The sequence below is a fragment of the Trypanosoma rangeli genome (assembly GCF_003719475.1).
Source record: "Trypanosoma rangeli strain AM80 chromosome Unknown Tra_15.4_contig_00005, whole genome shotgun sequence".
In the NCBI taxonomy this organism is placed as follows: Eukaryota; Euglenozoa; class Kinetoplastea; order Trypanosomatida; family Trypanosomatidae; genus Trypanosoma; species Trypanosoma rangeli.
In genome coordinates this window covers 45380-64949 of record NW_021705749.1, presented here as the reverse complement: position 1 = coordinate 64949, position 19570 = coordinate 45380, and the positions used below count along the sequence as shown (strand labels likewise).

Here is a 19570-nt window from a genome sequence, read left to right as displayed (position 1 = left end):
ACGCCGACATCCCCACTTACTTGCTCCACTCTCAGCGGTGTAGGTCGCCAGCAGACATCTTTTGCCCCACATGGAGCGCTTCCACAATCTGGCGTATCATCTCCGTGTAGCGCTGCTTGTGGCGCTGCTTCTAATCGGGGGCTTTATTTTTATAGACTCCATGTTTTCCACGTCAGTCATCTCCAGGAAACAATCAACTGAGGTGTGTCGTGGGGTGCGCCCGGTCGACCAAGTTGTGGTTCTTCTTGTCGATGCACTGCGGCCAGACTTTGTGTTACCGCGGCTGTCGCACCATTATGGCAATGGAAAGGAATGTAGTGCCGCCGGCGTGAGAAACACGTTGCCAGCCTATAAGCATGGAAGGACGTTGAAGTACATTGAGAAAAACCTGCAAGATGCAGCAAATCCATCGCACGGTTTTTTCTTCTACGCGGATTTTCCGACTGTGACATGTCAGCGACTGCAGGCCATGACGGCGGGGACCGTGCCGGCATTCCTGGAGCTTAAGGGAAACATCAACACCAACGCAATGGAGACCGACAGTTTGTTGCATAAGCTGCAACAACGATCGATTCTCTATGGCGATAACGCGTGGCTAAATATTTTTCCTGATAATGATAATACGACGGTGTGGAAGAAAACCTTGGGCTTCTCCACATTGGACGTGATTGATTTGGATACGGCTGACGAAACTGTGCTGAGACATCTTCCGTCACTGCTCCTGGAGGAAACGATAGAGAAGGCACCATCTGACTACGCAAAGCTTATCATTGTTCACTTCATGGGCATTGACCATGCCGGCCATACCTTTAACGCGTACCATCCGGAGATGCAGCGTGTACTTGGGCGAACTGACGAAGCGCTGCATAATGTGTCTCGTATATTGAAGCAACGCAACACGAGCATGCGAACTTTACTGCTTCTTCTTGGAGATCATGGAATGACAAACAACGGCGATCACGGCGGGGACTCGTTTCCAGAGACAGACTCGTTTCTGTACGCCGAAATGTTTAATGGAGACCACAAGCCATCATCAAACTCAGAAACAGCAGCATCATTGGCAGCTGCGGCTGCTAAATCTTTGCGTCGAAGGTCTGAGTTAACTGAAGCTCGCTGGGCTGAGGGCCTTGACGCAGATTTGAGAGCAAGCAAACCTTGTCGTGAGATTTCTGGTGTCAACCTCAACCAGCTAAGTGCGGCGCATCAAGTAGATCTGGTACCAAGTATCAGTGCACTTTTGGGTGTCTCCATTCCGTTTTCTAACCTTGGCCGCATCATTCCGGAGCTCATTATGCTTGCTGATCCAGAAGCGGATTTGGACAAGCTTGAGGAGTGTAACTGGCGGCAAGTGAAGACCTTCTTTGAGGAAGCAAAATTTCCAAAGAGTGCGGTGTGGGAGAATGAGACTATACCTTGGCGCGAACGTCTTGTAATGATGAGCTACTTTGGACGTAAAACACGGAATCAAATGAATCCAGGCGGCATTTTTTTGGGTTTGTGCTTCATCATGGTGGCTGCCCTCTCAATAATGCGAAATGATGATGTGTTGCAGTGCCTTCGATCGAAGCGGCTGACGGGCATGTGGACGATGCTGTTATTTGTAATGCGTCTTTGTGCCTTGCTCTCCAACAGTTTCATTGAAAAGGAGGATGTGTGGATGCTCTGTTTGTTAGAGGTTCTTCTTCTGACAGCGCTTCTTGCCACGTCTCAAAAGCGTGCTTCTCCGCTTCTTTATGTGCTGCCGGTGGCCTTGCGGGTTATGGTGCCATTGCTTGGCCGCAGTCTCTCGGATATCGATACTGTTTCCGGGGTGGTGTCTCCATTGGAGGAATGGATGAGTACACATGCTGCTGGATTGCAGTGGGAATACACGGGTCTTGTTATTAGTGCTGTCGTCTTTCTTCTTGCCTCCCTCCGCAATTTCGATCGACTTTGGGTGATGGCACAGGTTTCTCTCATGGCTGTGTGTTACAACCGGCTCATCCTGCACCACATCGCCCCGCTCTTGTTTTTTGTGTTGACTGTATTTGTACGCGGTGGTTCACATCTGCGGTACATGGCAGTTGTCCTGTGGGCAGCTTCCCTCTGTTCTGATAAATACTTGGTGAGCGCTGTAATTGCCATTTATGGGGCGCTACTGCCTTTTGTGGTGCGCGCAATAAGTCACCTTCCAATCCTATCACAGGCGGTGCTGTTACATTTTTTTTCATGGGTTGCCTTCTATTCGCAAGGGAATAAATGTTTTTTGCCTACCGTTGACTTGAACGCCTTTTTTGTGGGCAGCTCCCCCGAGTACGTCGTTTTTGGGGGTATATTGGTTGTTGTGCGGACCCTTAATGCCTTTTGTTTTTTACCCATGGCAGTTATGAGTGTGTACAAGACCCAACGGGCATACGGGTGGTATTTATGCTACTTGTTGGTGTACTTAGCGGTGATGCAGACTGCCGTCTCTTTCTTTAATGCGTACGTTCAAAAGTCTCATCTGATGTTGTTTTCTATTTTCTGTCCAAAACTCATGTTTGATTTTGCGGCAGCCGGCTTGATCATTGTAGGATATGCAGTAGCAACGCTTGTCATGTGAACTTCGCGGTGAATTAATCAATAATTTTTTATAATCTCGCGTTTCTAATTTACTTGTATTACTCTTGTCTTCTCCCTCGCCAGTGGGTTGCCGGAGGCATCTCGGTGACGGGCGAGTCCACTGACATACCCTGGCGCTGGTGGTGATGATGATGCGACTACACAGGCGTTGCTCCTTTTTTTCCCCCTCCTTTCTTTTTCTTCTCGTTTTTGTTGTTCGTTCAAAAACATTTTCACATTGTCTCGGCGCAAGCACCCATGTATAGAGGCAAATCTACTGTTGTCGGTTGACACGTTTGTCTATTTTTTTTATTTTTATTTTGGATATTTCCTTTGCCGTTGGCAATGCGACCCGCAGAAGGGGCACTGCGCTATCGACTACTGGAGTTGCGTGCACGGGTGTGGTACGCTCTATTGCCCAACGATCGCCCGACGCCTCTATTTACCCTGGTGAGTGTCATTGTAAACGGCGCTCAGCTTACTCATGGCTTTTCTATTTTGGTGTCGCTTCCATGCAGCGCCCTCACAATGCAGTGGTGTGCGTTGGGGCTTTCAAACGCCATTGTAAACATGATCTTCGCAATTGCACTTATGTGGCGAATGCGATATCGCATTGAGCAGGGCATACCTACGGAATGGAGTACGTTGCGTCTGTTCATTATGGACCCAATCAACATCACTTTTTTGTTCTACGTCGCCTGGGAGATCCTTTGGATGGTAGGAGCCTCATGGGTGATCACAACGCAGCGACTGCAGGATGCCTGTGGCACGTACATATCGATTCAGCTTGGCTGCTGCTGCGTGTTCCTTATAATGGGCTGCGCGCTACTGTTGATGACGTTTGTGACTGAGCTGCTCAAGAGACCGCGGTGGCGGCTTCGTGCGAATGATATGTGGCGGCGAAGGCACCCCACTCGCGGGTCTGCCCCTTTAAACCTCACCAATATACTTGGTGATGATCACCGCACGGACATGGGGACCATTCCGAGGAGTACACTGCACCACCCGCAGGAGCAGCAGGAGCAGGGGGAAGAGATGGCATTTACGGGGCAGGCGTTGTCATACTCGTCGAACATGGTGGCGGGGAACGCGGATGCCAGTGCGTTTAGGGAGTGGAGCAACCCGCAGGGCAATACACTTTTTGTCATGGAGAACGAAGCGAGTCCCCCACACGGGACCATCTGTTTTTCTCCTCGAGCGTGTGACCAGAATGAATAACACGTACTGTTCTCCGTGGACAGTAACACCACTGAAAAGTTTATACTCCACAACACGAAGGCGCTACTGTAAATTCCCTAACGGTTCCATTGGCGCCGCCGTGTCCAGGAGCCATTGGAGGGCACTGTAGCCCTTGAGACCTATAGGCAACGCCGAGGTCGCGAGAAAAAAAGAAAAAGAAAACTTTTGGTAGAGGGTGGCATGCTTTACGGCGTGTGTGACACTTTAGGTGTCGGCGTATGTACCCGCATGTGCTTCTGGGCCCATAGTGCACCAGTGTGCATATTAGCTTCCTTCGCTGGGTTCTGTGTTTCTGGCAAGTGTGCGCGTGTGGGCGTCCTTGGGTTGCACCTTTTCAAGTCAAAGGCCCGGTGTTTGATTTGATTTCCGTCTGTCTTGTCCCATCGCCCTGTACGTTTTTTTTTTTTTTTGTTGGGTGGTGGTTACGCGACCTTCGCGTGTGCGGAACTGCTCTGCCATCTGCATCAGACGACAACTGTACGCCCTTTCACGTAATGTTATTTCTCCTTTTTTTTTCCTCTCTGTTTCTTTTGTTTTGTTTTTCATTGTACCTTCCGATTTGAAAGTGTGAGAATTCTGCATTTTCAGCCCTAACCAACTCTTAAACCCAAATTTATCAGTGTCTTTCCAGCAATGCGATCTTTTGTCAGTGCACGAGGACCCGCCATGAAGGCTCTTCTGGGAAGCAGCCGCGCCCGCAGCAGTTTCTTTGCCTCTGTTCCCATGGGAGAGCCGGACTCCATCTTGGGCCTCTCGCTCGAGTTCCAACGGGATTCCCACCCCGAGAAGGTCAACCTTGGCGTTGGCGTTTACCGCGACGACGCGAACAAGCCGTACGTTCTCGAGTCGGTGAGGAAGGCGAGCGTTGGCAACGACATGGAGTACGCCCCGATCAACGGTGTGCCGGCCTTTGTGACGGCGGCGCAAAAGCTGTGCTTTGGTGAGGATTGTCCAGCACTCCGTGATGGCCGCGTTGCGAGCTGTCAGGCGGTTGGAGGGACCAGTGCGCTGCGCATTGGTGGTGAATTGCTCAGCCGCTTCATGAACAACTGCACCGCGATATACGGCCCCAACCCTGGCTACGCCAACCACGCGGGGATCTTCAAGAAAGCCGGAATGACCCTGCCAACGTACACGTATTACAATCCCCTCACGAGGTCCTTGAACTTGCCTGGCATGCTCCAGTCCTTGGAGGAGATTCCAGAGGGCTCTGTTGTTCTTCTGCACGCCTGCGCCCACAATCCTACTGGCGTCGACCCTACTCAGAGCGAGTGGATGCAGGTGGCAGAGGTGATTAAGCGGCGGAACCTCTTGCCGTTTGTGGATATGGCCTACCAGGGGTTTGCCACTGGGGACCTCGACCGCGACGCCTTTCTGCCACGCCACCTCGTCAGGACAGTTCCGAACGTAATAGTCGCTCAGTCTTTTTCAAAGAACTTTGGTCTGTACGGGCTCCGCTGCGGTGCACTGCATGTGGTTGTTGACAGCCCGGCGGAGACGGAACGTGTTTTGTCGCAATTGGCTCTCATCATCCGTGCAATGTACAGCAACGCTCCGCTCACAGGAGCTCGCATTGTGAGCTCCATTCTTGCCTCTCCTGAGCTCACGGTGCAGTGGAAGAATGAGCTGAGGGGGATGTCAGACCGTCTGCAGAGCGTGCGTCAGCGCCTGGTGAAGGAGCTGCAGAACTGCGGTTCAATTCGTGACTGGTCGCACATCGAGCGTCAAATCGGCATGATGTCGTACACCGGTTTAACAAAGGAGCAGGTGGAGAAACTAAAGAGGATGCACCACGTGTACATGACCCTGAATGGCCGTGCAGCTATCTCCGGAGTGAACAGCACCAACGTCGCCTACGTGGCAAAGGCCTTTCACGAGGTTTCTAAGTAAGCGCAATGTTATAACATCCCACTTCAATTCGGGCTGCAATGCCAGATAGTGTAACAGGACAATGCTTCTACTAGAGGAAGTTTATCAAAGGTAAGAAGCGTTTTTTTTGGTAATAAGCATAAATTAATGTTAAAGAAGAAGAAGAAAAAGGATAATAATGAGGAGAAAGCGTATTGTAAGCGTTGTGGAGAAAATCTCCTCTTCGTGCTTCCTTCCAAAATTGTGTGGAGAGTGGATCTTGGAATGCACCCCTCTTCTTCCCAAGGGTGATAGTAGAGGACGTAATTAATGTTCAACTAAAATCTGATTGTTGTTTTATTTTGTTTAGCCCCCTTTTTTTTTTTTTGATTGATTGATTGTTTTTCTTTTGATTCCTTTTTATTGGAATTTATATGGAGAGCTTTTTGAACGGTGCACTAAAGAGAAAACATTTGTTCTTGTTTTTTTTTCCGTTTTTTTCCTGCATGTATGTAATTCCCTTCTCATTTTATGCGTAAGAGCGTTTTTTTTTTTCTGCTTGTTTTCCCCCTACTGTGCGCCACTATTAATACTCGTATTCTTTCGGCTGTGTGTCGCGTGACTGCGTTGTTGTTGTCTCTTGCTTCCACTTTGCACCTCTCAGCTCTTCGTCTTACTTGGCTCTTGTTTTTTTTTTTTTCTTGTCTGCGCAATGCGGGCGCGGGCGCTTCGCAAGGTGTAGGGCCCTGCTTGATCAACCGCTCTGGAGACGAGGTGAGTCACTCAGTGGCGTTTTTGGACAAAGGGAACCAATAACTGCTTGCGTCTATAGTCGCACAAACGCTGCTAGAGGCGTACGCGAGACGAGTGGAGCGCCCCGTTAGATCGCGAGAGGTCAGAATCCTGCAACCGCGCGCCGGAAGAAAGAAAAGTACAGAAGACAAGAAGGGGTGTGCGCGGCTCGAGGCGTTACACCGCGTTTAGAAACCTCTCCGCCACTTCCGTTCCGCCTGTGCTTTCTTTACGGAGGACTGTCTGGGTGTGCAGGGGCGGGGCTTTTTTCGTTGCTCGTGTGTCCTTGGGTAGCGGCGGCTAGACATCCCCTTGTGTTTTGTGTCTAGAGGTCTTTTTTAATTAGTGCCTTGTGCATTGCGCCTGCCGTCCTCGGCTGCTGTTGCTGCTGCTCCTGCGATGAATTTTGTGAGCATGCCGCAGCACTATTTTGCTACCAGCGGCTTTGACAGCACGCAGTTTCATGGGGTCAACCCAACACTGCTCGAGGCGTCAGGGATTCGGTACATTGAACGACTCGAGGTGGAGGTGCAGGAGCTGACGCAGCAGTACGAGGCAGCCTGCCAGCTGGTGTATCGCGCTGTGCTTGTGCAGGATGTGGCAGTGCTTACAATCGGTGAGTGCGAGGCCCGACGCCTCCTTGTGGAGGCCGAGTCAGCTGCGTACAGTGATGTATTGCGGTTGTTTTTTTGCGTCACAACCACCCAGCGACAAGTAGAGACGGCTGTTATGTTGCGGGGAAGTGAAAAGGCTGCGGCGCTGCAAAGTGAATCCGCAGTGAAGTTTGGCGAAATGCAGAAGAGTGTTGTGAACTTGCTGCGGGGGGCGCTTAGTGAGGAAAATGAGCGGCTGGCAAAACTGTTAGAGGAAGTGCCGCAGCGGGTCTCTCATGCACTGACCATCAGGGATGCGGCGGATTTATCATTAGGGAAGTCGTCGTTGTTGCTGACGGCAAGTAAGGACTTAGCGCAGGCCGACCCAGCGCGTATTGACTCCACTGCTGTTCTGCAGCGCCTTGAAATTATCATGACGCGACTTGATGAGCTGGTCAAGAGTCTAAGTGAAGCACACACAGCGGGTACAAAGCCTGTGCGGAACGGTGATTCCGTAGGAGGTCAAATTACGTCGCTACAGGATGTAGTGAGGCGCCTAGAGGAATCATCGAGGCGCATAGATGAGGTGCTGCGCTGTCGCAGGGGAGATGCTGAGTTCTCTCAGTCGGACCCTCACAAACCTACGTCGCCTGAAGCAGCAGTAACGCATACGTCCCCAGCAGCGGCCTCATCATCGTCACCGTTGGCTCACAACGCGTTTCAGGACTTTTCAATGCTGCAAAAGTTGGCAGAAAAGTCCGTCTCCACGTTGACGTCTCTATTTTCCGAGTACATGTTAGCGAGCGATCAGATACGGATCCTGGCTGAGCACGAGATGAGTGTTATTCTTCTGGTTCATGACAGGGAGAATATGATACGCTGGAATCGATGGATGGAAGAGAAGTGGTATGAAATCCAACATCTTCAGAACGAAGTAGAAAGGCTAGAAAGACAGGCACATACTATGCATTTTACGGACGCTGCCGGCGTCAGTGCTACCACGCCTGGGACTAGTAGAGAAACGAGGGAGGTCCCTGCAACGCTTGCTCAGCTCTACACGCAGTTCGCCGCCCCGTTTGTTCCACCAAATGTACGCACCGCACGAGCCACGAAGATGCAGAACATTTCCAAACTGCGCAAGGAGGCGATGCGCGTGGGAGCCCGACCAGCTTCAGCTATCTCTGCTAATGATGGTCCTGTTCGCGTTGCTTCAGCTGCGAGGAATATCCCTACCGCTTTGGAAGGGCAAGCACCACTCGCTGTGGCGAGCTCTCCAGTGGGGCAGAAAAGCGGCGGTGATTTGCCATTAGAAAGCACTGTGCGCTACGCGTTGGGGGCATCTTGCAATCCCCCCGTTTTACGGAATGTAACACAGCAGGAAGAAGCGAAGGGGGAGGTGGAAAATAGCATTGCGACTATGCCGGAATTGAATAGCACTGCTTCTATTTCGCTACCCAAGGCCCTCACCGCCAGCTTTCGTGTGACACCGGAGGGGACCGCTGCGAGGACTGATGGTGGTGTTGCCGGCAGTGTCACCAACCTCTCGGCGGTGACGGGCGAGCCCAAAGGGAGAGGGGCTCTCGGCCTTGCCATCCGTCAGCTGCAGCGGAGCGATTCAACGTACAGCTACACCACCTCCGCGAGTGCCGACAGCATCATTAGCTCCACGCATACGGGTGGTCATGCAGTCCATGATGACGCCAGTAGAGCACCGGAGCAGGCCGTGGTAGAGAATTCATCTGATGAGAGTTTCGACAGTTCACCTAAGGCGCGGCAAAGTGACTTGGTGGTGTCCTCCGACAGGATGAATCAAGAGAAACACACAAAAAAGAGCGATCTTGCTGGTTTCGCCCCCCCTGCCGCGTTGGAGACGAAAGGAAAGGGGGTGGTGACTGCGTTGCAGCACCGCAGGACTCGAGGTGTGCAGTCGGATTCCTCCTCCAGTTCCATCACGTTGACGCTTGACACCTCCCGAGGCAGTGAATACAAGCGGCAGGGAGCAGCAGCGGAAACGAAGGCGACGCCGCTCAATAAACGCCGCTCGTTTGACTGGGATGACACTCCTCCGAAAGCTGCCATCAATAAAGAAGGGGAAGTGGAGAGAGGTAAATCTGGTGGCCCGGCCACAACACTTCTCTGTGGCCTGAAGTCACTGTCCTTTGCCTCTCATCGATGATGTCAATCTCATTATGTTGTGTCCTGTATCTCTATTTGGACTCTCTCTCTCTCTCTCTCTCCTTTTGTTATTGTGTGGGGTTGTTGTTTATTATTATTATTATTATGTGTCCCCTCTTGTTGTGTTTTCCATGGTTTTTCGCTCACTATACTCTGCCCGTTATTATGGGTTGTTTTTGTGCTTTTGTTTCTGCTCATGTCTCTGCGATGGCTCGCTTGCGCTGACAACACCTTCTGCATCGCCTTGTTGCTCTGCTACGCCTTATATTGCAGAGAACCTCCCCCAGACGTATTTGTATATGTGTGATGTATGTGGGTGTTTGGTTTCCGCAATGCACTCGGGCTTACGCCCAGTCGCTTCTTCTTTTTCCCTTTTCCCCCCTTTTTCTCCGCTTCACTTCTCTCACACACGGTGTATGCACACATATGTGACGCAGGAGACTTTTTCTCCCCGTATTCCTTTTCTTGGGAATTAAGTGATATTGAAAAGGTGTCACCCGGATGTCGTTCAACGTCTGTACCGTCACCTGCTGTATCACGCTTTTCTCATGCTTTCTGCTGGCCGCGTTTGAGTCTTGGCTGCGCTGTGATGACGTCTTTGGGCTCAACGGGCACGAACATCTTGGTGTATTGCGCAATGGCGATGTCGAGGTCATTCAGGCCGTGGCTAACGGGGGTCTCTTTTTCCAACGCGACTCGTCCCAAATGCATGGGGACGGTAACACGTCAACTGATGCCTGCAACGCGCCTTTGGCCACGGATGCAGATAAAAACAACGTCATGGCGGTGATCATAATGGGCGCCCCTTCACTACCAGAAGGCGTTATCGGCAGCACCGCCAAGGCGCGGCTTCTGCACGGTGTTCGCACTGCACTGTTGGCGGGAGCACTGTGGATTATTACTTCAGGAGGCATCAGGGAGCGGGAAAGCGCTGAGCAATTTTTGTGGGAGATGCAATGCCCATCGGAGTCACTTTTTCCGGACGCCATGCTGTCAGAGCTGCCGCCCAAACTGAGGAACCTTGCAGGGCATATGCGGGACTCGATGTCGTTTGACACCTCGCTTAAGAGCTGGATTCGGCGGGGACGGGTATTGAAGCGTCAGCCCAATCCCTTGTTAGGTGATAAGGCGAAGGAAGAGGACATGTCATTCCCGCGTCTGCTGCGCTACGGAGCTGCCGAGTGGATTCTTCCCGGTTTTCTCTGGGCCGACGCTGACGACACGGGTGGGTCTGAAGAAACGACAGGCGCAGAGCAGGCGGTGATGCTCCTGCAGCGGCGGCTACTTGAGATGCATGCCGATTTTTTGAACGAAAGCAGGCAGAAACGGCCGACGGAAAGAGCTTTGTGGCCGTGCGACGGCTGCTTTAATGTGATTGTCGTGAGTAGCATGCACAATGAGCGGTACGCCAGGGCGCTGGTGCACAAGGCTATGCGTCGTGACTGGGGGTTATGGTCCTCGTCGCGGGGTGCCTCGCAGTGGCCGTCATCGCAAGCAAAGGAGCAGGAGCAATGGGCGTCTGCCGAGTGTGTCCACGTGCTTGTGACGTCCGCCGACGACGCTGAGCCGACATGGGCTGTGCCGTCGCCACTGTTTGTCCGCGGGCCGATTCAGTCAATGACGAATTTCTCCCCGACGTCCAGTCTCCTGGCGCGTTTTCTGGGCGTCTACGCGCACGCAATCCACGCGAACTACCGGCGCTGGTTTGCGTGCATGCAGGTTAGCTTGCTGTCGCACCGCACCTTCAGTCTCATTAACGAGGTGTGCAGGGTTATTCTGGCACACTTGACCGAGACCATCTCGGTGCGGGACCTCGCATACTCCGCCTTCGACAAGCCGCCGGGAAGGTGAAGAAAGGGGGGAGGGGGAATGGGAGCATAGAAGATAGAAAAGGGGAAGAAAAAAAAACGGATATACAACGCTGAGCGAAAACCTCTCTTTTGTTTTCCGTTGTCTCTAAAAGAAAAGACATGTCTTCTACCCTCACCCTCTGAATAAGTCTGTGTGAAAGGAGAAGGGCCTGTCGTCTAGCGCTGAGGCGTGGCTTTGGCGCAGCGAGAACGTGCCTGAAGGATGCTCTCTGTTGAAGGGGAGGAGAGACAGCACAAAACCGAGAGCGACCAACAGCAACAACAGAAGAAAAAAAAAAGAAAATAACAGACGACATGTGTGTCAACCTCCTGCAGCTTGGGGCTGTGTTGCTTGGTTGTGGCGGTCGAAGGGGCGGAGCAGGTTGGAAAGGGGTGAGAGAGTGTAAACAGGTGAAGGCAGGTCATTCAAAAGAGATATTTGCCACTCTGGCAAATAAGCTTTTGTGTCCCCCTCCCCATCCCACCTTTTTTTTTGTTTGTTGATGTTTTGCTGCGGAATCTACGCTTTGCCTTTTCCTGTTTTCATTTCTTTTTTTTTTTTTTTGTCGTGCATACATTACATGCGTAGGTGCATGTTCATATATTCACATTGCGACAGAATGCAGGTAGCTGAAGCTCTTAGGCAAAAAGGTAACGCATGCTTCAGCAGCGGCGATGTTGATGCGGCGGCAGCCGCCTACCAGGAAGCCATTGATCTCCTTTCCTCAAAGCAGAAGTCAGATGGGAAAGCGGAGGCGAAGGGCACCACTCCTCTTACCATGGATGGTGCAGAGGGATTGCTTGCAGTTTTGTATTCGAATTTAAGTAACGTCCATCACATTAAGGGAAAATATGATGAGTGCTTGGAAGCCGCCCGGCAGGCGACACTGCATGATCCTTCCTTCACAAAGGCGTGGCTCCGGTATATACAAGGTCTTCGGATGGCCGGCTATCCATTTGAGGCTTTTGTGACGCTGTTGCATCGTCTTCGGCCTTTGCTTCGGTGCCGTGCCTCCTCTATGACACTGAAGCATACTGAGGACGACGTTGCTGTAGTGGGGGCACCACTCTACGAGGATTTGGGCCTATCGAAGGTGTTGCCCCACATTGAGCTAGATGAGTACGAGGGCGGTTTGGGCATCGTTGCCCGCAAGGCGGTGGAACCAAATGAGGTTATTCTTGTAGAAAAACGTTTCGAACCTTTCTTTGCGAAGCTGGATATTGGGGCGCAGAGTAATTTGACGACGATGCGGATTGTGGCCTACTTTGCAATGAAGATGCATCCACATCAGCAGTCAAATTCCGAGACGTGGGTTCGCTTGAAGAAGCAGTTCAAGGGGTGTTGGCCACGCTCTCTAGAGGACATGCTGCCTGACGATCGGAGTGAACTATCCCATGCCCTGCGGGGTGAGTTACCCGCGATGGACGACGATGCCTTCGAGTCACTTTTTGCTTTGGCTGTTATGTGCCGATACAATTGTTTTTACTCTGGTTTTTTCAGGGCCTGCGCACTGGCAAATCACAGCTGTCTCGCGAATGCTGCCATGAAATATAATTCAGAGGATGAGACGGTAACACTCATTGCGGTACGTCCCATAAGTGCGGGGGAATTTGTGAATGTCAAGTATCTGAGTGATGCCCACTTCTTAATGGGGGTAGGAAAGCGAAGAGAGTGCCTTCGCTCGTGGTTGTTTTGGTGTAAATGCGACCGCTGCTCCACAGATAATGAGAGCTTCGCCACACAGGAGCAAATTCAATGCCGTCAGTGCCACGGCTGGACACATCTTCCACTGACAACAGACCGCACAGTGACGAGGGATCGAGACCCACTTCTTCCACAAGAGAAACCATGCATACATTGTGGAACGATCGTTGCATGGTCATTGGAGTCAAGGGCGATTGTGTCACAGCTGATGGTTTCCTTTGCCACAGTCACCAAACAGACGACATACGATAGTCTCATGGCGTGGCTTTTGGAGGGGGCACAGCAAATTGCTCTCATCCGCGTACATCCGGATAACTGGTTGTATCGTGTCCTTCTTTACTTTTTTTGTGTCTCGATAACGTCTATTGTGAATGAAGCCTTTGAGCAGTTTAGCGCAACAGGATGGCATTCGTCGCTTGTAGAAGTGTTAATGCGTGACGCCGGTTTTAGACGCCTCTACGCGGACGTTCTCAACGGCAACACACAAGCAGGCGATGCTTCTAAGCAGGCAGACGCGTCTGCTTCTGGGAGTGTTGGGTGTGGTGGCAACGCCGTTACGACCGGTGTGGCGGAACCTGCGGCGGAAGCGATGGGGGGTGGTGACGTCTTGTACGCACTCTGCGTTCTCTGGCGCCTGATCTCCCCCTTCTACCCGGCGTATGAGGGATGGAGTCTTCATCGCAGTATTTGCCGTCTTGTACTGTTTTCCCACACCAATCCAAATGGATCCGCCGCGCTGCACGAATCGCACGCATTGGTACTTCTACGACGCCACGGGAGGTACCTTGACGACGCGGAGACCTCGATGTGGCTGCACGCCTACAATCGTTTTAAGCCAACGGCACCTCGGAAAGGAATGCTGAGTGTCAAGCGAGCCAAAGCTGCCTTTCAGTCGTAAGGGCATAAGATCAGTTAATAACGTGTGAAGCATGTGTTTTATGAGTTGTGAGGAAGAGACCCCACCCCCACCCCCACCCCGAGTGAGTATGTTGTTGTGTCGTGTGTGTGTGTGTGTGCTTGTGTGCTTGTGTGCTTGTTTGTTTTCTCTGCTGCCGCGGGATGCACGTGTGAAAACCCGGAGTTGGTGGGGAGCGAAAAGACGGTGGGTGGGGTTTTTACGTCCTTCCCTTTGTGTGTTGTTGTTGTTGTTGTTTGTTTGTTTGTTTGTTTTTTGTGTGTTTGCTCTTGTTTGGGTTCTTCCCGCACAACTATTTTCTTGCCGCGCCTTCCTTCCGTGGCTTCTCTCGCTGCACCCCGGCGAGGATGTCGCATTGCTGCGCACGCTAGGTAGCCAAAAGGGGCGTGGTGCTTGGAAAAGCTGTGTGGCCGAAACTGGAAGGGTGGGAAAAAAAGGAAAAAAGGACGGAGGAGGAGGAGGTACACGCGGTCCCTCGTCGTTGACTTTCATTTATTGGTTCAACAGACGCGTCGGTGCGTGCGCCAGCAATGATTGTTGCAGATTTTGGGTCGTCGCTGGTCAAAGCCGGGACCGTCTCGGAGTCGCTGCCGTCGCTTATATTTCCGACCGTCGTCGGGACTCCGACGAGAAAGTACGGTCTGCTGCGGCGCAACAAGGTGGCGCCGGAGGAGGCACCATTGGCGCCATTTGTGGTGGGCGCGGAGGCCATTCACGAGATGCACCGGGCAACGCTGCACCACCCCATTCAGCACGGCATCGTGAAGGACTGGCCTAAGATGGAGCAGATCATTCACTACACCTTCTCTGAGTTTGGTTTGGACCCGGAGGAAACGTCGCTTGTCTGCACAGAGCCGCTGTTCACCCCCAAACAGAACTCCGAGCAGATGGCTGAGTTATTGTTTGAGGCCTTTGGTGTACCCTCCCTTGCGCTCATCCCCTCTGGCATGTGTGCTCTGTACTCCAGCGGGCGCACGACAGGCGTCGTTTTAGACTCGGGTGATGGGGTGACGCAGGTGACACCTGTGTACGATTCGTACATCATACGTGACGCGGCAAGTCGCTTTAATCATGGCGGTCACGAGGTCACGGAGCACCTTCGCACCCTTCTCTTCGAGCGTGGATTGAACTTTGTGTCGCCGCAGGACTGGCTATCGGTGAAGAGCATCAAGGAAACCGTTTGCTACGTCTCCTCCACGTATGAAAAGGAGCTTCAAGAGGAGGGGGAGGAGCTACGCTTATTTTCCCTGCCAGACGGTCAAACTATTCATGTCGGAAAAGAGGCCTTTCGGGCGCCCGAAATTCTCTTCTCTCCATGCATCACATTGTCGGAGCTTCCCTCTATGTCCGAATTTGTTGTGACTGCCGTCAAGCGCTGCGGCATTGACATGCGCAAGGACTTGCTTTCCAGCATCATTCTCAGTGGCGGGAACACCATGTTCAAGGGGTTTGCCTCAAGGCTCTCAGGCGAGGCATTGAAGGAGTTTCCCGGTCTTTTTGGCGGCGCGAAGGTAATCGGTGCCTTGGACCGACAGTACAGTGTGTGGTCAGGTGCCAGCGTCTTGGCGGGGCTTGCAACCTTCTCAGACCATCTCTTAACGCGGGACACCTTCGACGAGCACGGGCCCAGCATAGTTCACAACTACAGCCGTAGCGTAGCATTGGGCGAGGAGGGTGGCGATGATGGAGACGCCTCTGAAGGAGCGCAGTAAACACAAAGAAGACGAAGAAGAACACACACAAAAATGAAACGAAAAAAAAAAACATAACGGGAGGAGGGGTTGGACGTTTCAAAACGTATTTCATATGTGACTAGTTATAACGATAGCTGTTGACGATAAATCTGTGCGAGGTTCTTACCGCTTACTATTATTATCGAATTCACACCATATATATTTATATATATTATTTTCTTCTTTTTTTCTGCCCCACATTTCATTGTTGTCTGTTGTCCTGCTTTGAGCTCGCTTTCTTTGTGGTGGCTATCATCATTTATTATTTATTTATTATTTGTTGGTGTGCAGTCGTTGCCTAAATGAGAGGGAGTGCGTGGGAGGATCAAGTGGTCCTCATCTCACTCACTCACTCCTTGTCGTCTCTTTTTTTGTTTTTGTTTTTTCTTCATCTCTGTGTGTATGTGCGTGTCTGTTGATAAATGTAAAAGTATGTTTGTTGATGACAGTTGCGAGAGATGTGTGAGCTTTGTCTTGTTGCTTCTTCTGATGTGTGAGAATGTGTGGTGAGTATCTTTCATTTTTTACCTCTTGTATTTTATTTTATGGTCGCTTCAAAGATTTTATGGGTACTTGTATTCGGTGGAAGGTTCACCACTCGCTATGACTGAGCTTGTGGTGTTCGAGAATCATGACGTGTACTTGGAGCACGCGACACGAGTCAAGGTCCCGTGTGAAATAGACACAATAGAACACTTTTTAAGAATTGTCTCGGCACATATAGCGGCTTTCTCTGGGGACGCAACCGCGGCTGGTCGCTACCGCTTTGTCTACTCGCTGAAGGGAAAGCCCCTGTGGCATGTGGCAGACTGCCTTGCGGCCGCTGAGGTGGTTGTGAGCTGCACGCCAGGTTTCCTCCAACGGAAGCGCAGCACCGACCTACCTGTAGAACAGAGTGGGAAGCCGCGTTGCTTCGCGGAAGTGTCGGCGCCCACTTCTCCGTTTGATGTTTTGGTGTCTTCTAGGACTGCCGCCTTCTCGTCTTCTGTGGCGTCCTCTGTCAATGTGGTTCTCACACATGAGGTGAGCCCCAACAGAAACGGCATCTCCAAGCGCATAGCGAAAGTGGGCGCCGGGGTGCGGAGCGGAAGAGACATCGAGTTGGACTCCACCGTCTTCATTGTTTCTGGGAGGCGTGTGGTACTGCCGCCGCTTCCTCGCTTTGTTGATCCGGCATTAGGCGCCGCAATGGAGTTGCGGCACACTGAAAGGGTTGCCGCAGTGCGTGTGCTGCTTTCGTTGAAGCTTCTTGGTCGTCCTTTCCCGGAGGGCGAGCTGCTCTTTTGCGAGGAGCTGCAGTCGCGTCTTGAACCCGTTGTTGAAAGAGCCACCTCAAGAGCTGAGGAGGTCGCGGCTTGCGTGGTCGTAGAGGGTCCGCCAAAGAGTGGGGTGTCGACAACGCTGGCGTATTGTTGCCAAATGGTGGTCTCTGAGCCGAGTGGCCGCCTGTTTGGTTGCCTCTTTTTGCCTCTCAACTTTGAGATCCTCTTTGACAGCGCATGGCTGCAGGACTCGCGTGAAGGGAATTCGGGTGACAAAGAACCACCTGTGAACACGAATCACCAGCACGCACTATTACTGGATGTCTCATTTTTCTACCTGACGCTGGTGCGAGTCGTGGTGGATGCTGCGGTGGCTCAGCGACCGTCTTTGCGTGACTACAGTCAAGTTCTTGTGGAGGCATGGGAACAGCTTGTGACACGGGACGATTTAGATGCCCCTGAGTTTGGTGACCCGCAGTTGACGCAAGTGGTGGGTCATCGGGCTGTGTATGAGTGGGAGGCGTTTGCAGCAGCCGCTGTGCAGGTCCTGCACGCATTGAAAGCTTCGCCGCAGGATATGCAGCTGCGAGATGCCTTTATTGAAATTGTTTTGGTACGGTTTGTTTCACACGTGGCGTCCGCACTCCGTTTCTCAGGCGTGGTGTATATTATTGACGGTCTTCGCCTTCTTGCGGGTGTTCTGCAGCATCGTGTTCGGCGAACGTTGGGGGACGCAGGGGTGTTTCTCCGATGTCTCACGCAACATAGTTGGGCACATGTTTTTGCTGGCGTGGACACTCTCGCATTTCCGCCGTCGACTATGCTTTTTTCTGCACCTTCTCAATGTGTGCGGCTTCTTCACTTGCTTTCACCGGAATTGCTTACCAAGCGTTACGGCTACCCTGTGGTTATATACTGCTGCGGTGAACGGTTCTCGCTGCAGATATTCATGGGTGCCCCTGGCTATCTTCGAATCCTACACACTTTGCTGGACGCGCACACCTGGACGACGACGGAGCAACGAGAAGGGATGAGCTACGCACTACGGGTGGATGATGACGATGTCCTCTACTCCCTTCAAAGCCTCTCAAAGCTGATTCAACTAGAAGCCGGGCTCAGACTAGACTGATGTTGTGGACATCGGTCATTGTTCTTTTTACCTATTTCTTTCTTCTTTTTTTTCTATATCTCTCTCTATATATATATATCTCTTTCGCATTGTCCCATCCATTCAATCCCTCTCCATGCACGCGTCTTACGCGTTTCTCCCCTTGCGTTTTGCTGTGTGGATGGACGAGTGTGTGTTACCGTTTGTAACATCTGATATTCCTGTCTTTACTCTCCTCTTTATTTTTCTCATTTTTGATTCTCTATGTGAAGATTGTCGTTGTTGTTGTTGCACGGAGTGAAAGTGGTTTTTCAGTATCCACATTCCGCGGCGCAGCAAAACAAAAGGAAAGAGCTGCCTTCATACACACGTCATTAACGACAAAGGGAAAGAGAGACAGAGAGAGAGAGAAAGAGAAAGAGAGAAGGAGAAAGGCGGGTAGTGAAGGAAAAGTGAGAGGGCGCGCAAAATGCCTAGTTGGTGTCTCATTGAAAGTGACCCGGCCGTGTTTACGGAGCTAATCGACCGCTTCGGTACACGCGGCGTTGCGGTGGAAGAAATGCTGGGGCTCGAGCCCGAGTTTCTGCGCCAGTACACGAACGTGTACGGCCTTATTCTTCTTTTCAAGTGGAATCCAGGGAAGTTTCCAGCGTCGGACGGGGTGGTGGTGCCCGACGCCCCCGTGTACTTCGCCCGGCAAACCGTCAATAACGCCTGCGCCACGCTCGCGCTTGTTAACACACTCCTTAACTACAGTGACCGCATTCACCTCGGGGATACTCTTGTCAATCTCCTGGAGTTTACGCGGGACATGAACGCCTATTTGCGCGGGACGCAAGTCACGGAGAGCGAAGTGCTGCGCGCGGCTCACAACTCGTTTGCCCCAACTGAAATCTTTATGCTGGATGGTCAGATACCCGACGCCAGTGATGTCTACCACTTTGTCTCGTTTGTATATAAAAATGGGTCCATTTGGGAGCTGGACGGTTTGCAGGAGGGGCCCATCCTCGCCGCAGATGCCACGGATGCAAACTACAAGGAGAAACTGGTGGAGGTGGTGCAAAAAAGTGTGATTAACAAGAGTGCCGCAGACACGACGGGCACGGGCCAAGGCATCTCCTTTTCTCTCATGGCTGTGGTCGACGACAGGCTGCTACAGTTGGAGAAGGAAATTGAGGCTGCAAAGGCACGTGAGGAGCCAACTGTGTATCTCGAGGAACAACTGGGGCAGCTGCGGCTGCAGCGTGAAAAGGGCCGCGTGGAGAATCAGCGCCGCCGTCACAATTACGTTCCCATGATTGTGGAGCTGCTGAAAGCACTGGCGGAGAAGGGTAAGCTAGAGGGAATTGTGGAGGAGGTGTTGGCGAAGAAGGCGACAGCGACATCCTACGATCGTTCATAGCGCACGCATACACACACACACACACACACACACACGCACGTCAGAGGGAAGGAGGAAAAAAAAAAAGAAGGACGCACGCACAAACATAAACACATGCATGCATGCATGCATATGACACTACCGCCAGAAGGAAGGAAAGAAGAAAAACAAACAAAAAAAACTTTTTTTTCCCGTTATCTCATTTATTGTTGTTTATTGCTGGATTGCTTTGGGAGGCCACTTTATCATATTCCTCTTCCTGCACCAAATTCTGCTGCGAGAGGTGCGGCTCGCTTTTCTCGCATGTGCTGCTTCTGCAGGTTGCTTTTTAGCGGGTTCGCCCTACTGAAAAGGGGGTTAGTTTCTCTTCCTTTCCCGCCTTGTTTTT

At 51.8% G+C, this 19570-nt stretch overlaps 9 protein-coding genes across 9 annotated transcripts, besides 12 other annotated features; all 9 read left to right on the top strand.

Annotated features, from left to right (window-relative positions):
- Nucleotides 1-70: 70 nt before the first annotated feature.
- On the top strand, nucleotides 71-2581 carry TraAM80_00308 (putative ethanolamine phosphotransferase; the record flags this gene model as incomplete). Its single annotated transcript, XM_029377392.1, has 1 exon — nucleotides 71-2581. One exon carries the CDS (start codon nucleotides 71-73, stop codon nucleotides 2579-2581), a length of 2511 nt encoding a protein of 836 aa, XP_029242764.1.
- Nucleotides 2582-2925: 344 nt separating this feature from the next.
- Nucleotides 2926-3798, top strand: TraAM80_00307 (uncharacterized protein; the record flags this gene model as incomplete). The annotated part of the gene is made up of 1 exon (XM_029377391.1): nucleotides 2926-3798. One exon carries the CDS (start codon nucleotides 2926-2928, stop codon nucleotides 3796-3798), a length of 873 nt encoding a protein of 290 aa, XP_029242763.1.
- Nucleotides 3799-4325: 527 nt separating this feature from the next.
- Nucleotides 4326-4361: a sequence feature (A-rich).
- A 91-nt stretch (nucleotides 4362-4452) lies between these two features.
- On the top strand, nucleotides 4453-5709 carry TraAM80_00306 (putative aspartate aminotransferase, mitochondrial; the record flags this gene model as incomplete). Its single annotated transcript, XM_029377390.1, has 1 exon — nucleotides 4453-5709. The coding sequence occupies one exon, from the start codon at nucleotides 4453-4455 to the stop codon at nucleotides 5707-5709; it is 1257 nt and encodes a 418-aa protein (XP_029242762.1).
- Nucleotides 5710-5841: 132 nt separating this feature from the next.
- Nucleotides 5842-5876: a microsatellite.
- Nucleotides 5877-6042: 166 nt separating this feature from the next.
- Nucleotides 6043-6092: a sequence feature (A-rich).
- A 742-nt stretch (nucleotides 6093-6834) lies between these two features.
- Nucleotides 6835-6857: a microsatellite.
- A 1-nt stretch (nucleotide 6858) lies between these two features.
- Nucleotides 6859-9228, top strand: TraAM80_00305 (uncharacterized protein; the record flags this gene model as incomplete). Its single annotated transcript, XM_029377389.1, has 1 exon — nucleotides 6859-9228. One exon carries the CDS (start codon nucleotides 6859-6861, stop codon nucleotides 9226-9228), a length of 2370 nt encoding a protein of 789 aa, XP_029242761.1.
- Nucleotides 9229-9268: 40 nt separating this feature from the next.
- Nucleotides 9269-9289: a microsatellite.
- Nucleotides 9290-9315: 26 nt separating this feature from the next.
- Nucleotides 9316-9334: a microsatellite.
- Nucleotides 9335-9728: 394 nt separating this feature from the next.
- On the top strand, nucleotides 9729-11078 carry TraAM80_00304 (uncharacterized protein; the record flags this gene model as incomplete). The annotated part of the gene is made up of 1 exon (XM_029377388.1): nucleotides 9729-11078. One exon carries the CDS (start codon nucleotides 9729-9731, stop codon nucleotides 11076-11078), a length of 1350 nt encoding a protein of 449 aa, XP_029242760.1.
- Nucleotides 11079-11602: 524 nt separating this feature from the next.
- Nucleotides 11603-11642: a sequence feature (A-rich).
- Nucleotides 11643-11697: 55 nt separating this feature from the next.
- On the top strand, nucleotides 11698-13680 carry TraAM80_00303 (uncharacterized protein; the record flags this gene model as incomplete). Its single annotated transcript, XM_029377387.1, has 1 exon — nucleotides 11698-13680. The coding sequence occupies one exon, from the start codon at nucleotides 11698-11700 to the stop codon at nucleotides 13678-13680; it is 1983 nt and encodes a 660-aa protein (XP_029242759.1).
- Nucleotides 13681-13762: 82 nt separating this feature from the next.
- Nucleotides 13763-13823: a microsatellite.
- Nucleotides 13824-13930: 107 nt separating this feature from the next.
- Nucleotides 13931-13974: a microsatellite.
- Nucleotides 13975-14228: 254 nt separating this feature from the next.
- Nucleotides 14229-15410, top strand: TraAM80_00302 (putative actin; the record flags this gene model as incomplete). Its single annotated transcript, XM_029377386.1, has 1 exon — nucleotides 14229-15410. One exon carries the CDS (start codon nucleotides 14229-14231, stop codon nucleotides 15408-15410), a length of 1182 nt encoding a protein of 393 aa, XP_029242758.1.
- Nucleotides 15411-15688: 278 nt separating this feature from the next.
- Nucleotides 15689-15713: a microsatellite.
- A 321-nt stretch (nucleotides 15714-16034) lies between these two features.
- TraAM80_00301 (uncharacterized protein) lies at nucleotides 16035-17822 on the top strand (the record flags this gene model as incomplete). The annotated part of the gene is made up of 1 exon (XM_029377385.1): nucleotides 16035-17822. One exon carries the CDS (start codon nucleotides 16035-16037, stop codon nucleotides 17820-17822), a length of 1788 nt encoding a protein of 595 aa, XP_029242757.1.
- A 355-nt stretch (nucleotides 17823-18177) lies between these two features.
- Nucleotides 18178-18235: a microsatellite.
- Nucleotides 18236-18270: 35 nt separating this feature from the next.
- Nucleotides 18271-19203, top strand: TraAM80_00300 (ubiquitin carboxyl-terminal hydrolase; the record flags this gene model as incomplete). The annotated part of the gene is made up of 1 exon (XM_029377384.1): nucleotides 18271-19203. One exon carries the CDS (start codon nucleotides 18271-18273, stop codon nucleotides 19201-19203), a length of 933 nt encoding a protein of 310 aa, XP_029242756.1.
- A 9-nt stretch (nucleotides 19204-19212) lies between these two features.
- Nucleotides 19213-19238: a microsatellite.
- Between the last annotated feature and the right edge of the window lie 332 nt (nucleotides 19239-19570).